At 41.1% G+C, this 16888-nt stretch overlaps 1 protein-coding gene across 3 annotated transcripts in view; it reads left to right on the top strand.

The window, feature by feature from the left end:
* The window catches only part of veph1 (ventricular zone expressed PH domain-containing 1), an 86377-nt gene that overhangs the window by 3832 nt on the left and 65657 nt on the right, over nt 1-16888 (top strand). For all 3 annotated transcript variants that reach the window (XM_084949878.1, XM_084949877.1, XM_084949876.1), the window contains exons 2-4: nt 8659-9213; nt 9381-9599; nt 12907-13081. In XM_084949878.1, coding sequence (XP_084806004.1) covers nt 9076-9213; nt 9381-9599; nt 12907-13081 — 532 coding nt within the window. In that variant the 5' untranslated portion in view covers nt 8659-9075. The remainder of the gene's footprint in view (nt 1-8658; nt 9214-9380; nt 9600-12906; nt 13082-16888) is intronic.

Genomic DNA, 16888 nt, shown 5'->3' with positions numbered 1-16888 from the left:
AATTTACATGTAATCATTTTGGGTGTAAATATCTTTTTTTTCAGTGCATTATTGACATCAGTGACACACAGGATTGTTAGGTACAGGTTGTTTGTAGTTGGTTGTGCCACTTTCACCTTCAGAGCTATCTTAATTGGCCTAAAGAAGGTGCTGGAAACATTCGTCTTAGCTTTTGGTTCATATTGACATGATGATGACAGAAATCAAGACTCATTAGACCAGGCAGCACTTTTTCAGTCTGTAGTCTCAGTTTCCTGTTCTTAGTTGACAGCAGTGGCACCGGGTGTGGTCTTCTGCTGTGTGTTCAGAGATGCTCTTCTGTACACCTTTGTTGTAACAAGTGGTTAATGGAATTATTTTCATCCAGAGAACTCCTGCTCTCTGGGTGTTTCCTCTTTTTGAGACTATCTTAACCCTAAAGATGGTTGTGTGGGAAATTCCCAGCAGATCAGCAGTTTCTGAAATACTCAGTGGCATGGTATGATGGTCATTTCAGCTGACATTATGATCAAGTGCTGATTAGATATATATTCCCTCCTCATTGCCACGGCCCCAGGACACACTCTACAATGACTCTGAAACTGTTGAGCTCACAGATCATCCTGCAGCCGCTGGGATTTCACTCACTCGTCCGTGGCGCACAGATGAGTAGTTGTAGTGTGATGTCTGCGTGGTTCACAGACATCGAAGGGCACGTGGACAGCCACGGAGATTGTCACATTCATCCTCTGGTGACAAAATGTAGTTAATGTGGGTGTGGATTCAGACAATGGCATCCTCATAGATGTGTAAAGTATAACACCGCCTTTAAAGTAGATTGGAGCCAATGTGGGTAAATTGTGAAGGGCACATAAATGCAGAAATGATTTTGTGTGTGTCTGAATGCTTTAACTTTATCTGCTCTCCTTGCTTTAGTTGGTGTGACATCCATCAGTGTCACATTAAGTGTTCCTGTGGTCTGCTTTGTCTTATCACACCCATAGTGACCGCTCTCTGTAGGGATGGTAAGATATTCACTCCCGTGTTTTCCTCGCTCGCTCACTCTCTGTTTTTCTTTATCTTTCCTTTCATCAGGGTTTCACTGTAGCAGTTTTCTCCTGCTCATATCATACTGTAATTCCCAATCGTTGCTCCACAGCTGCGTAACTGCAGGACATAAATTATGGAGAACTTTCCCCTTTGTCCCACACAAGCACAAACGCACACACACACACACACACACACACACACAGATTCACATATAATACAATACCTCTACAGTAGGCTCCTCAGGGGTCTATCTTTCAAGTCTTAACTCAGTTCTCCGCGGCAGTGTGGACCTATTTCCACAGATGTCTTCGGGGAGCCTTCGTCGTACTTATTAATTCAATCCAAGGCATCAGTTACATAACTGATTGGCCCAGTTATAGAATAGCTACTTAACTAACCAGACTTTAATCAAGTAATCAATATGGAAGGTGCAGTCTTTTACGGATACGGCAGAAGGGTTTTTGAGGACAAAAAAAGCCGTATTTTCACCATTTAAAGTATAAAAAGTAAAAATGTAAATAAAACTGAGAATATAAAATGACTCCTGTTAACTGCTGGAGACTTGAGATGTTCAGATTTGCTGAATAGATATTTGTTTGCTTTAATTGTATAAATTAAAGTCACCGTAGTCACTCGTTGGTTGAGCAGTCACTGGTCCAGCCAGACAGGAGTAGATTGCAGTAGATCACCAAAAGTGGCCACGGCCAGCACGGATTAAAGACTGCCCCCCCCCTCCAAACACCCCATGCAAAAGGTTGTATGAGTGTGGGCCACACACACATTCTTAGAACTGGATTTACATTTTCCACCACAACTTTTTGAGGGATAACATTTTTCTATGGCAGTTGTTCCACACTAACACAATTCACCCATTGACATAGTAGTTTTATTGTAAGCCAAAACAATAATAATTTTAGCAACCATGGCCAATTTTTTTTAATATAAATTTGTATCTATTTATGTACATTTTGGTTATGCGAGTCCTCATTCTGTACCTTTGCACTGGAACTCATATCTGCATAAACAAATGATGACTGTGCACCTCCCGAGAAATGCATCTGTGTCGGGTCGACCCGGACTGCGACGACCTGAATGGCGTGGAAGGTTGTGGTGTAGGGTTCGAAGGAGTTTCCTGCTTGCTTCTTTATGTTGTAAATTAGGAGGTAGATTTTCCTTAGAAGTCTAAATCAAGCTTAAATTCAACGCATACCAATCAATAAAATACATTTCATTTGAATACATTTCATAGAAAAATAGTCTGTCTACACCTCTGTGGCTGTAGGCTCTGGGTTTTGCTGTATAAATAAAAATGTGTTCATTCAATGTTCATTAGGAAAACTGTGGGAGGAATATCTAAGCAAAATGGCATCTTAAACTTTTTTTGACTGAGTTGGCCAAATTCGTCAGGATACGCTCTGATCAACAACCACCGTAAGCAGCAAACATTGACTTGTGCTTTGCAAATGAAGTAAACATGAACACGTACAACTTAATGTCGTTATTGAGATAGTTAAACTTTGGTTGACGAACCAAATCTTTCTTTCTTCTTCAACATGCAGCTTCTTAATTCACGCTCAGCCTGATATGAATGCAGGCAATGCACAACGCAGGCTCTTTCTTCTATAGTCTCTTCTGTCTCCCCACAGCTCCTTTCTCAAGTTTTTGTGTGAGTGTGTGCGATGTCTTGCAGGCCGAGCAGGTGCACATTACACAGAAAGACAGGGCTGACTGAGCAGAGGGAGAGAGGAGGGAAAAGAGGGAGGGCTGGTCTGTCTTCATAGGCCATACAAAAGAGGCAGTGTTTTCTCTCCCCCTCGCAGTGTACTGAATCAAGACAGTAGTGCCAGTGGTGGAGGCAAGGAAGAAGGAGAGGCCCATTGTCCTCACATAACCCCCTAACATTCGTATTGCCCTCCCCAAGCACGCACCCTCTGGTACCCCTCACCCAGCGGCACCCAGCTTGCCTTCAACATGTGGGTACCTGCTAGAGCGCTATTTCTTTGAATTTCCCTGGAATCATTTATCTTATCAGAACGGGTTTGGGGAAGACTGACAACACACCAACAACAAGACACTTACAGACACAACTCACTGTGTGTTGTTAACTGTGGAACTACAATTTGTGTTCTTCATATGTGCAGACGCATCTATTCCTGCACTGTAAACTTTTAGGGTGACGGTTAAGTGTGAGGTTGATAAATTTAAGGTAATGTAATGTCCTGTGAAAGAAATATGACTGCATGCGTGTGTGTGTGTGTGTGTGTGTGCGTGCTCAAAGGCTGCATTCCTAAGCTTGTTGAGCCGTAGCTTGGTGATTAATAGTAACTAGCTGATTATTAAAGAACTGAAATTCCTGAGGCCCATTTTTTTTCTCTGCTTGTACACACACACACACACACACACGCACATGCACACTGCTACTCAGTTACTCAGGTGGGCTGTGACATAGTAAGAGTAGGAAAGGATACATTACATAACACAGCATTTCACTAGTAAGGAGAGACAGAAGCATACGTATGCTGTATGTAAAGGTTGTTGGGCACACAGGTGGAATAAAGCTGGGCTAATGGAAACATAATCCATCTCCAGCTTTCTCTCAGTCTGGGACTCGGTCTGGTGGCTCCTCCATTTCTCATTCTTTCCTCCCCTTGGTGTTCTTTGGTCGTTGCCATCTCTTTCCCATGCCTCTTTTCTTTTTCGGTCTTAGTTATTATTGGGGAAAGTAAGCTGGGCAGACTCTATTTTAAAGCTGGACTTATCCACCATTCATTTGTAAAAACTTGAGTCTAAGATTTTGGCTACTGCCATGTTTGGTTTTCTGAAACCAGATTAGGGATACCAGAAATTTAGCAGTCGGTACCAACACCAGTAGTATTACATGATTCTTGACTCCCAGTTTGATGCCTAAATGATCATTCCATATACTGACACATCAATGGGGTGGCAGATTATTTATTTAAAATGTTAACTTTACATTTTGTTGACCACACACAGACTGAAATGTTAGGATGGTTGCCGAGTAGGATGCTAACGTTACAGTGTCATTATGTTGGCACAGTTTTAGCTATTTTAGCCCATGGAACAAAATTGATTTCACACCGGTAGTGCCAGCTGTCTCAAACTAAATGGTAAAGTGCATTTCAGAATACCATAAGAAGGATAACATTGTGAATGTTGTTACTGTGAACAGAAACTTGAATTCTGGGTGCTGGTCTTATAGCCAACTTATTAAATTTGTAGTATTTTCTCTCTCTTAGTCTAAATAAAACACAATAACATAATTTTTATATAGTTTGTGAGTCAGTTATCATCCCCTAATCACCCCACCAGTATTTCCATAGCTGACTCTACCTTTTATATCGATGAGTTGGAGCAGAGCTAATGCTAGACTACAACACTTACAGCCGTATGCCGCCCCCTTGCCTACTGTCGTGTTTCCACAATTATGATGCCAAATGGCACTGTAGAAATCATTTCTGGTAACATCCGTAAACCAGATGTAAAGATTGAAGATTTGACTGAGGAACCTGCATGCCCAAACCGTAGTGAGCGCTAGCTACGGATTAAAGTTTGTTTGATGAAACATCTTTCTCCACGTTGGACATTAGTTACAAAATAACTGCGATGTTGTATTAAATACAACATCAAGTTAGCAATGTAAACAAAAAACCAGTTAAGAAATTGTTAACTGAGTTCATAATTTAAGTGATGAGTCATTTAATTTTCTCTCTAAAACTGTGTTTTGTTTTTTTTATTCGCAAACTGAATAATCATCCCCTACTGGCCATTAAAAGGAATGCAGGAATGCTGTTCAGATGCACAGCTTACATTCACCTATTATATACAGTTTGTGCTAGATACACATGATATTGCAGTATAATTCAGTTTCTACAGCTCTGAATGCTCATCATGTCTTTAAAACACAAAAAGGGGACATTTTAGTCCAAATGAAGCTACAATTTATTTATTAGGACCGGTGTATTAGACCATAACCCACTGAGCAAAAACTTACCGAAAAGACCTCTAAGCAATGTTGACATTTGGTATGTGTTTGAACTGTAGGAGGAAACCTGAGTACTCACACAAGCCCAAGGAAAACATGCAAATCTACACAGAAAGCCTACAACCAACCAACCAACCAGGGGGTTTATACTCAAAACCTTCTTTCTCAGATGCCCTAATTTGTAGCCACATGTATACAAATAGCACAAGCACATTTGTTAAATATTAGTCTTTCCAATACGCTGCAAAGAGGACTCTTCAGCTTTCACTTTTTGAACAAATTTATATGTGAAGGGGCATATTTTTAAAGGCTTTGACTAGCTGACCAGATTTAGCCCAGAAAATGTCATCCATTGATGTCTGGTGCTTGGTGGGATTAGTCTTGAATGGCTGTACACACTCCCAGGAAAGTGTTTATGTCATACAGTACATCCTTATCAAAAAGTTAAGAAATACACAGTGTACAGGAGTATATGTTCACAGTGTAAATAACAACACACTCATACTGTATTTTTGGGAACTCCTTGCACAGAAAGAGCTTGTGATTATTCACCTTCACAGCTGTGTGTTGGCCTGTCTTTGTGTGACAGATAAACCTCTTTGCTCTGTGTTTATGGCTGTTTTGTTGTTTCGGTCCCAAAGCCACAGCTCGGACCAGTAAGAATTCCCGATGTGGTATCCTGGCAATGGTTGGGTTTCCATGGCCGTCGCTGGCTTGGCAGGACAGATAACGGCCTCCCAAGTGGTCAGCTTTGTGCGTTCCTTTTGGTCTGGCTTGGGCTCGCTCCAGTGTGGCTTTCAGTGAAACGGTGCGAGGATGAGACAATGTCTGATTGTAGAGGGAAGCTGGTGCAGGAAGCAGAAAATGACACAGATACATATGTTTAACTGCTCGTCCTCTCAAAGGAGGCAGAGTTCTGCTGTGAGCAAAGTCATCGTGATCACAGGCAGCAGACACGCCGGGTGGCTGCTTCAGAAAGAAGGCGTGCGCGAATACTTCAAACCGCCCAGAAAGCAGCGACAACGGCGAGAACAGCAGCGCGTTTACGTGTTTACATTTCTGTATAGAAAATAAGGAGCGCTAAGCCAGTGATATGTCACACTTTTAGAAGCAGTCTCAGTGGGTGTGTATATGTGTACGTGTGCATATGTAATCCTTTGCCCTTCCGGCGTCGCTCCGGTGTGAATGATTTAATGTTTAATTGAAGCTGACAAGAGTAACAGTAATGCAAGTAAATGGTTAACATGCTACTTTTCAGTTACCACAACTTTGAACTCCATTCATAACACCAGGACACTGTGTATTCTGTTCGACTCATTACCTTTATTTACTTTACCAATCATTATAATGCATTATTTGTGCTATAGTGTAGAGTATAACAGTTAGAGTTGCACCAGATATGCAACATATTATTATCATGTTTTAACTTACTCATGCCGCTAAAAAGAGGGCAGAGATACAAACTGCCAAAGCTCTCCTCTGCAGCACACATCCTGACTTTACTCGTCCTTTTAAACTGGATTTTGCTGGGGGTCAGCGGTGCTGGTGCTGTGTTGCATCTTTTGTGTACACCGATCATAAACCTCTTGTTTTTTACTCCAAATACTCCATCCAGATTCGTGAGTTGGTCGCTCCTTGTGCAGGATTTTCAAGAAAGACAGAGAGAATGTGATGGCAGACGCGCTCTCTTGGTCTTTTGGAAGACGTCGGTGTTATGGCTGTTATTGCATTTCTTGCAGTTTAGTAAGTTATTTCTTTTTTTTAATTCTTTGTGTACCAGTGTGACGCCTCTAGCTTTGAGGATCTTTGAGTGTACCTGCGGGTCAACGTCTGGCCATTTTAAAAGCCCTGGTTCCATCCTCGACCGGTAAACCTCTGTGAAAATGCGTGTTTCTTGTTTAGAGACCTTTGCAGCTCTTTGCAAACGATTAACCCACATGTTGTTAATGTCAGTGAAGCAGAGGGCGTGAACTGCATTTATCTTTTGCACAGTTTTCTTCTGCTTTGCTTATTTTAGGGTGTTAGGCTTACCACGTGCCTTTCATTCAGTTTTGTTTTCACTTATGTAAATACAATAGATAAAGATTAAAACTTTTATTTGCCATTTGTACATATGAGCTAGGTCTGAGTACATAGCGCTTAGAGTCAGAGTCAAATAAATACACACACAGATAAACAAAGTGCATTTAGAGGTGAAGTCAGGTTTCTTTTTTTAAACAGACAAAGATGAAGAAAAAAAATATGTCAAGTAATTTCAAGTGTAGAACAATAGTTCCTTTATTGCACTTAAATGACTGTGGAAAAGATATATATTGGAAAATATTTGCCACTGAGAAATGTGTATATATATATATATATTGTGCATCCAAATGTGTATTAAACTGAATACATTGACTTTGTGTGTATTTTAGTTATTCCTTATTTCGGTTTTAGTCAGACTGTGACGGGAAAAAAGTGGAAGTGTGTGTGTTTGTGTGTGTGATCAGCACTGTTCTTTCAGATAAAGCTGGTTCCATTTGTTGGTCTGGCCTTGGTTCACCCTGGAGTAATTTGCTCTCAGGTATTGGTATGCATTAATAAATAACGGGCTTTAACTGAGAACTTGTGGTTAGACTCTGATTTGGGCAGCGGGCCAGGGACTCCCTTTTAACTTTTGTGCTATGCTCCCTGCTATCATTTTCTAAATATGTGCGATATGATTAAATGCTGTCTGGCTAAGATTTAGATATAAGATTATTTATTTACTATAACTTAGCGATGCCAACACACAGGTCTCTGGAGTGGAGCACATGCTTTTACCTTCAGTCCCACATTCACATGCTGCCCCAGCAACTTTTCTCCAAATGAGAGGCATGTTGTAGAGGAGAAGTGCACTATATAAGAACCAGTCCATTTACCAGAGACAGGCAGAATGGTGAATCTCAGTCTGTACTTTTCTACATCTCACACAGGTGAGCTTTCACACACAGTTACATCTCTAGCACAGTGGCCATTATGAGGTTCAAAGCTCTGTCACAGCTGTATGGACATTTTTACTGCACTGTTGTGTTGTTATGGGACTTGGGGCCATAAATACACAAGCTAGTTAAAGGACTACCCCCACTGCCCCCAACTGAACCCTCTACACTGGGAATCCTGCGCTTTAACTGTAATAACATGGTTAAGAACAGGATTCAACTGGTTGGACTATTAGGTTCTTTTAAAAGAAAACACAATTAACCTGCAGCTAACTAATGCACATCTTATTTGTTTAATCGGTACAACAAACAGAATGTGAAATTCACGCTGAACCTTTTTGTTTCCAGGATTTAGACTAAGCTAAAATAAGCAGTATTTTTAACAGATAAGAGTTGTATCAATCTTCATGTCTATGTCTTGCAATGAATGTTGTTTCATATGCACCACTACTCCTTTAATTGAGATGTTTTGGAGAGCAAAAATCACATGCAAAATTAAATATCCGATGCTCGACAGTATCTCTGACTTGCTCCGAATTAATTTTCCCAGCTTTTCAAATGATCTCTTCCTGGAAGACGATTTTGTGTGCAAAATGACGATCCCAGCATTTCCTTCTCTTTAGTTAATTTAATCCTTCACTCTCTCTTTTTTTGTCCTCTCTCCTTCAGCACTCAGCTGCAGAAGGACTGCCCTGTCTCCATGGTAACAGGCCTCAGGCAGACCCAGAAAAATGTTGGGCCAAACCCATCAAACTTACCTGATTCTGGACTGCGCCGGAGAGGATTTTAACAAAAATTATAAAACTATCAAGTCCTAATATGATGCATTCGATATTTCTTTCTGTATAAAAGTGTGTGCCTGAAAATCTTCATATATTTCAGCTTTATTACATTTTAGAAAGACTTGCTTTCTCCCATCCCTGGCAGAAAAGAGTCTTCTATTTAAATATCTTTCTAAAACCAGGAGGTGAAGGAAAAGTTGCTATGGTATTCAAGACATTATGTCAGCGACTTTCTCAGTTAAGTGATCTTAAACTGTGCGGAGGCCGTCCCAGGCTCGTCTCAAGGTCCTAAACCAGGACAAGGATGCACCAGCTGTTTAGCCAAGTGCTCGGCCAGAGGGATCTGTCCAGAGCAGGTGATCTGTTCTCTCTGGAGGACGCAGACATTGAAGACTGTCTGTCTCAAGCTCTGGACCAGATTAAGGCAATCTCCTGCTCACCGGTAAGTTGATGTGTTTAGATCAGTGCAACCAACACACACAGTTGGTATTTATTCAAAAATTACAAAGCAGATGCCATTAATTATTTATGCCCTTATGCATAATTCATTGCTTTTGTCCTTACTTTATCATTGTATTTCTAATTTTGCATCCTGTTGCTGGCTGACAGGACTATTTGACCAATGACAATGACCAGGCAGTGGTGGAGATTTGCATAACACGCATCACCACAGCCATAAGGGAGACGGGCTCCATCGAGCGACACAGCACGGCTCTGGTGGGACTGTGGGAGTCCTGTCTGGAGCATAACCTCACCCCGCAAGGTGAAAACACAGAGGACACTCCGCATGCTAAGATAGCCTCTGACATCACCAGCTGTATCCTGCAGGTATACACACACGCACACGGTCGCATGCACACATCATTGTTTGTTTTATCTGAAGCACATAAAGGACACACATACTCAGAAACCTCTCAGGATATTATGTGTGCTTAGGGTATTTAGCTCCAAGATACTTTTAGTGCTCATGGGATGAAACTTAAAATTTACAGTACAGTGAAAAAGTCCCAAGCCATCCCTCTTTTTTAAAATTTTCTTTCTGAGGGGCCAGACTTTGTTGTCAGTGGTCTTGAGCGATAGTTTTTTAGTGTTTCTGAAAGTCTTTCAAAAGTTTTCTTTGGATTATACAACAACTGGACTGAAAATCAGTGGCAACAGGTCTGATTGAGGGATTAATCCAAATCTCAAATTTCTGATTCAAATCATTGTCAGTATGTGCAGAGGAGGTCAGGAGAGAGATACAACAGTGAGCGTCTACAACCATCAGCAAAACACCGTGGAGGCTCTGTCATGGTTTGCAGCTGCATTTCAGTCAGTGGTGTCAGAGATCTTGTCAAAATTGACGAACGCAGAAAAGTGCCGTCAGATTTTGATTCACCATTTAATACCATCAGGAAAACATCCTTAGAAGAGCTTTAAGTCTCCTTTAAGAAATCTGGAAAACTTTTCCTGAAGACTACTTAAAAAAATGACAAGAAAGCTGCCTAAGAGAGTTCAGGCTGTGTTGAATAATAAAGGTGGTCGCTGCAAATATTCACTCATCATTAAAATTGCTCAAACTCTGTTTTTGGCTTGTATACTGGATTTCCATATATATTTGTACGAGTTTTAATAATTCATTGCACATATTTTCCATTTTCCTAACAAAACGTAAAAAAATGAGGAGTGGGCTCAGACTTATGCAAAGTACTCAAACATTCCCTTTCATCTCAGCCACACACCTATAGCTTGTACAGTTGCAACTTGCAACCACATTAAGAACTGCCAAAGTACTTTGAACCGCCTGCTACTATGAGTGTCGACAGGATACTCACACACAAATACACAGACTTGCAGAATGGAAAAAGGCCATTGGGAGCACTTGGCTATAACATATTTTACTGATGCATTGATATGCACTACATTAGACTTCATCAATAGCTGTTTTATTAAGGGTTTGGTAATAGTTTTCTTCTCTAAGAAGTAAAACTGTCAAGCTCATCAGAAAACGGGCATAATCAAATTTGAGTAGAAAAATGCAAAGAAAACAGAAAAAAGCACTTCTTTCGTCTTCCTCTTTGTCATGTGACCTTTGACAGGTTATAGTTTGGGGGCTGGTTGCATGTTTTTTTTAATGCACGTGAGCAATACTATGCTAAAGCTCTTTAAAGCATTGGTGGTAAACACGAGGGTGTAAAGGCTTTGCGGGGAAAACAAGTGAAGGAAGGCAACGTTGGTGCACGAGGGGAAAAAAACCCTCACAAAACGGTACAAGCAGAAGAGTTAAAATAAAAATTAATAATACATGATCTCCAGCGGGGAAGTTTCCCTTTAAGAGCAAATATACTTTATGTAATCACTGCTGGGGGGGGAGGCATGAAAATGTACATTTAAAACTCACCTACCTTCCCCATTTTCAGACCTCCAGTGCTGAAAGGTATAAAAGCAGAGTGACTCCCCTCCACCTTCTTTCTCTCCCTCCCACTTTTTTCTTGGGAAAGGGAATGTGGTTAATACCACCATAATGAGACTGACTCCTCAGGAAAGACACACACACACACACACACACACACACACACACACACACACACACACACACACACACACACACACACACACACACACACACACAAAGTGAGGTTAAAAGTTCTGACAGCTCTGACGGCACCTTCTGGCTCTGATGTCCGAGCTCCTGCACTTATCAGGACAGCCATTCCTTTTCTCTTTTTCTTTATCTCTAAAAATCTGTTTCTCTTCATGTCATTTTTCCACATCTCTTTCCTTCCTCTCTTGCCCTCCATCCACCTTTATCTCTGACCCCTTCCGTTCTCTCTTTCCCTCCCTGTCATTTTGAATTATAGACACTTGTCTTATTTTCCCACAGAAACTCCCTCAGAGAAAAGGAGAGACGATTCATGTCATATGAGCTCTTTGACGTGCGTTGTCATTGAAGTGTAGTACAAGATGACAGGAAAGATTAATAAATCAATACATTAATTCATGTGCCAAAAGAAGAACACTACTGGCACCTCATGCCTGCTGCCTGTAGCTGTCAAACATGACAGGCTTCACACTGAGTGTTCAGATCGTCCCTCTTTAAACAGACTAAAAACAGTTTGTACTCTAAAATGTCTCAGCTCCAGTGCCAACACTGCATTTCATGGTGATTCTTCTATATTTTGGTGCCTGATAATAAATGATGTGAAGGTGTTTACACAATTTATATTAGTGGGTAAAATAGTTTTTGCAGTGCCTGCACTGCCACCATGTGGAAAACCAGAGGCATGACAGCGAGAGACTACACTCCCCAAATCATTGATTGAGCAGTTTTTGATGATAGACATAAAATATAAATCTTGAAAATAGATATAAATAGTAAAGACTTAGAGGCCTTAGGTGTGTGAATAGAAACAAATGTGAAGCAGATGTTTTAGATGTGGGTTCACAAGTGTTAAATAAATATATGTGAGCCGCAGTGAACATCAAGTTCGTATCAAGCTGTCCTCTGGAGGGTGCTGGCGCATTTTGAATCCCGATCCCGCGGTCCGTGAGCGTTCAGAGCACAAACTTGTGCATATGTCTTTCAATACAATGCAGTCTCTCCCCCTGTTCTTCATTCTTATAGCCCGTTTTAATCTCTGTGGCACTTATCACATGGGTTGAGGAAAGTACTGCTGGCGCTCTTTGTTTCAAGTTACTAAATATATTTGATGCGTGGCTTGCTGTTAATGAGGATCTTTAGGCTGTACTGTCTGTTCTAATGAGCGTTAACACCATGCACATGTTGTTCAGAAAGATCAGAAACAGCAAAGGACAGGCATCTGATCTTGTTACTCTCCTTTATAGATAATGAGAAGTAAAGGTCAGGACTGTAAAATTAAGCCTGCTTTGCTGCCCTTTCCTTTTAAGAAGTGAGCTTAATTCAAGTCAGACTGATTTCTCTGTGAATGCGCTCGCTCTGTGTCCCCTTGTTCAGAGTTACAGTGATTGCCAATTATGCTCACTTTACAAAAACAAAAGCATTTTATCTGTGGACGTGTGCTGCTTTGACCAGTCGCTGGCATGTCTCTTAAAATGTTAGAAAACAAATATTTACTGTGAGAATGTCGTCTTTAACAGAGTGATCTAACGGTTAGTGTCTCCTCTCCTATAACAGAACTACAGTTGTCCTTCGGTGATGGTGCTGGCTGTCCCGGTGGCTGTGCGGTTCCTGCAGAGGGGCAACAGGGAGCTGAGCAGGAACATGTCCAGTTACCTCTCTCTGGCCACTATAGCCAAGGCCGATCTGCTGGCTGAACACACAGAGGCCATAACAATCAGCGTGCTGGGAGGTAGGATACACGTACAAATGCTCGCACACAAGAAAGGAAACTGGTTACCTTAATTTTGTAGAGAAACTACAACGAGTACGTGTGTGGGTGGTTTGAGACTGTAAGAGCTTTGGAGAAGAACTGAAATTTTAATGGATTTTCTAACAGGGGTATTACAGGACTTAATGCCTTTTAATGTAGTTGTTGTCTTGGCTTGTAGGAACAGCACGTTTGTACCACGAGGGATCCTAGTAGATCTGAAACAATAGGATCAGCTGTTTTTACTGGAGTGGAAAATGGAATTATTATTGTAATCTACAGTTGTAGCTAACCAATGTGGTCATACAATGCACGTCACATACGTTATTGTTTCCCTCGTGGAGCTTTGATGTATAAGAATTAGTTTGGAGGAAGGAGAACTGCTACCTTTTTTGTTTGCACAGTGTTTCTTGCCGTAGCCCCTGTGGATGCTACAGAAAGTCTTTGTAAATGCTTCTACTTTCTCTCTTTTTTGATCAAAACATCTAATGCAGGGTGGTTGTTTTTGCCTATTTACCACTTTCATGTCCTTCTTTTTAAATATCTCTCCTGAAGGCCCGATAATACCTACGTGCTCTGGAAGCAGAACTGATGTGAGGGAAGGGAGGACTGGGGAGGAGTATAAGGTGACATTGTCCTCAGGCACTGATCTCATTACTGTTTTCTTCAACTTCCCTACTTAACAGCTCAGGTCAGAGAGGGTAACTGAGCTGACCTCCAGTCGGTGGTTACAGAAGGCTACGCCCACTATGTTTTTTGAAGCCCTTTTAACCCCTTTTTAACATACATGTTGCTCATTAGTGAGGTCCCTAAAGATCCAGGTTCCACAGTCAGCCCTGCTTAATGGAGATCTGTTTACCCTGAGGCACACATGCTCTCTTACACACACACATGATCATAGGATAATACAGGGAGGGCCTGAGTATATGTATTTGGATGTGCTGTTATGTTTTTTTTATGTGAATCAGTCAGTGCCTCTGGGAACATGTTGAACCTATAACCTCATGTGCAGACACACACACTAATCACCTCACACTGTACCACAGTGGGATGCCCACCACAGTGGTGCTCGATGCTCCCACTTTTCTGCCAGCAGCTCAGCACATGAAACAGATTATCTCCTCACTGTCTGGTTTTCCAGGTGAGTTTTTGCCAGATTTAGGCTTTGATTATAGATGCAAGACAATTACCACCCATAGTCCATAAATGTGTTACTGGTTTCTTAACAAAAAGAGAAAAAAAGGGATGTCTTTTTATTTTCATTTGGATACATGAAATACGAGGGGGAAGAAAAGAGAAGCTGCCAAAAAGACTTAAGGTTAAAGTAACTGCTGCTAAATGATGACTAAATAAACAACTTTTCCCTACAAAATGCTTTCACCACATTCAATCAGCTGAAGCACAAAGGAATGGAATAAAAGCAACAACTTGCAAATACAGACATGCACTGTTGAAAATAGTGAAAAATACAGGGATTCATGCTACAAACAATATGCTCAATGTGCTATTACACTTAACTGTGGTTTACTCACATTTGGATTTTTCTACATATCATCCCAGGATTCTGGCTGTTTGAGTCGTTGGCCCTCGCAGAGTATTACATCGCAGTCAGACTTATGAATCTGATAAATTAGGGAAGGTAATAATAATACCTCAGTGTCACTGTAATGCTTTTTCACTTCAACATTTGCACTCTGTAGTCTCCGCACGTATCGAGTTCCTGATTGCCGGCTCCTCCAGAGATGCATGTATGTAACGGCTGTTTTAAAAATATAGCGCTAACATTTCTTTCCACTAGATACACGACACCCTCAAAGTCATCACCTTTTACTACACTACTGGACATGAAAGTGCACACGAATACCTAGTCTTCTTTGTGGGCTCAGAAAGAAGCAGAGAAAAGGGAAATAAAAGAGACAGAAAACACGATAGTTTGAAAGTTCTGTACACTTAAGTAGTCCGGTGGCTGTAATCCAGCTCGACAGGGATCGACCGACTGATATTGAATCTGGAATGAGAAACCAGATGAAAGTGAGCAAGTCCTGCTCGAAGGCTTTTTTAAAAATTTGTAGCAAGTTCACATTTATCTTTCATTCTGCACTTTTTAATGTAACCATGGCAGTTTCCAAGTTTGAGCACCTTCTAAATGTGCTGTACTGTAACCATTTAAACCTCATGGTGACGTCTTTAACAAGCCAGAAGCCTGCAAACCTTTGTTCTGAAACCTAGACGCCAACATGCGTGTGCAGTTGAGCATGGCTGTGCATGCATGTGCGTCTGTTGCCACATGCGATATTTTCTTCTTCTCCTTCGTCTTGTCCTTGGTGGTGCGTGTTGAGTTTCTGTCTTATAGGAGAATAGTGAGTTCCGTGCTTAATAAGCATGTGTGTGTGATTCCTAGTTACAGGAAACCAACAGCAGGATACTGGGTGAAGGTTTTATAGCTACAGCAGTCTCACACGCACTCACCGTTTGGCCCCACAGGGGTTTAGAGCCAAGGGTTCTTTCAATCTCTGAGTAAAACCTTAAGTTAGCAGAGAGGCTTGGAATCTGTCGTCTATCTATCAAAGCTGCGTGTCCGTTTTGGCTCTACCTTGGACTGTAAGGTTAATACATGGCAGGGCGAGAAAAGTGAGTGAAGACTCGGTGAAATGTATGCGAGTGAATGTGGAAGGTGATTCTGTAACAGGTCACAGTTACACGGAGGTTGTAGCTGCGGGAAGAAACTGTGGGTCCAAGCAGGATGTGCAGCAGTAAACTGTAAGCATATGTGAGCTGCAGAAAGTCTGCAGGCAATTTCCCCACAGTCGTAGACATCACTGAATCAATTTTAATCAGCAAGAGATTATATACAGTATAATTTGCAAAAGTGTGGTTGTGACATCGAATGCTGTGCAAAAGTTTTGGGCCACCCCTTATTTCTTTATGTTTTGCTTCCAAGGAGGCAGATTGTCTTGTAATTTTTTTAAGTGGTCTTGAGCGATACTTCTCCGGGCTTTGTGAAGTCTTTTAAAATTTTAATTGTCTGTTTTTTTCCTTGTACTTCACACTTTTCAGAGGAATATTTTTCAAGCCGCTTCACACTGACCTAAAAAGCATAAAAAGACACCTAACTCAAGGGATGAACCAGTGTGTGTACCTTACACTATAAAATGCCTTGATGCAACTTTTGTTGTGATTTTGCACCAGATAAATAAAAAAAACGGCATTGAGTTTCATTCAAACAACATAGCAAAGAACCAAATTTAAACAGTATCCTCAATAACTAATATGTGAACAATGCCAACAGTGACCAGACATAAAGAGATTCCCAAACAGCTGTTAACTTTGGCACATCTCAGCACGTTGTGCAGTGTGTACATAAAAAGTTTGAGGAAACTGAAGAAGTGGAACGCTAAAGGGGAAGTTGCAGATCTAAGAAAAACTATCTATAGCAGATGAACAGTATCTGAAATCCATGTACTTACAAAAATAGAAATAAATCCAGCAAAGTCCTGACACAGACCCTCAGAGATGGATCTGCCCTTCAGCTGATTGTCTACTGTTCGCTGAAGCCTCATCAGACATCATCTCAGTGGAAGGACGGCTGTCAAGAAGTAGTTCTTACGGAAGGGAAACAGGAAGGAAATGCTGAAATATGCCACATTACTCAAGAACTGGACTGAAAATCACTCAACAGTTCTGTTGACGATGAATCCAGATTTAAAATTTCTGATTCAAATCATTGTCAGTATGTAAAGAGGAGTTCAGGAGAGAAATACAACAGTTAGTGTCTACAGCCATCTGTAA

Source organism: Perissodus microlepis, chromosome 14 (assembly GCF_051167445.1).
Source record: "Perissodus microlepis isolate ML-2025 ecotype Zambia chromosome 14, ASM5116744v1, whole genome shotgun sequence".
In the NCBI taxonomy this organism is placed as follows: domain Eukaryota; kingdom Metazoa; phylum Chordata; class Actinopteri; order Cichliformes; family Cichlidae; genus Perissodus; species Perissodus microlepis.
Note: the sequence above shows the minus strand (reverse complement) of the source record. Positions and strands in the feature narration are given on the sequence as shown.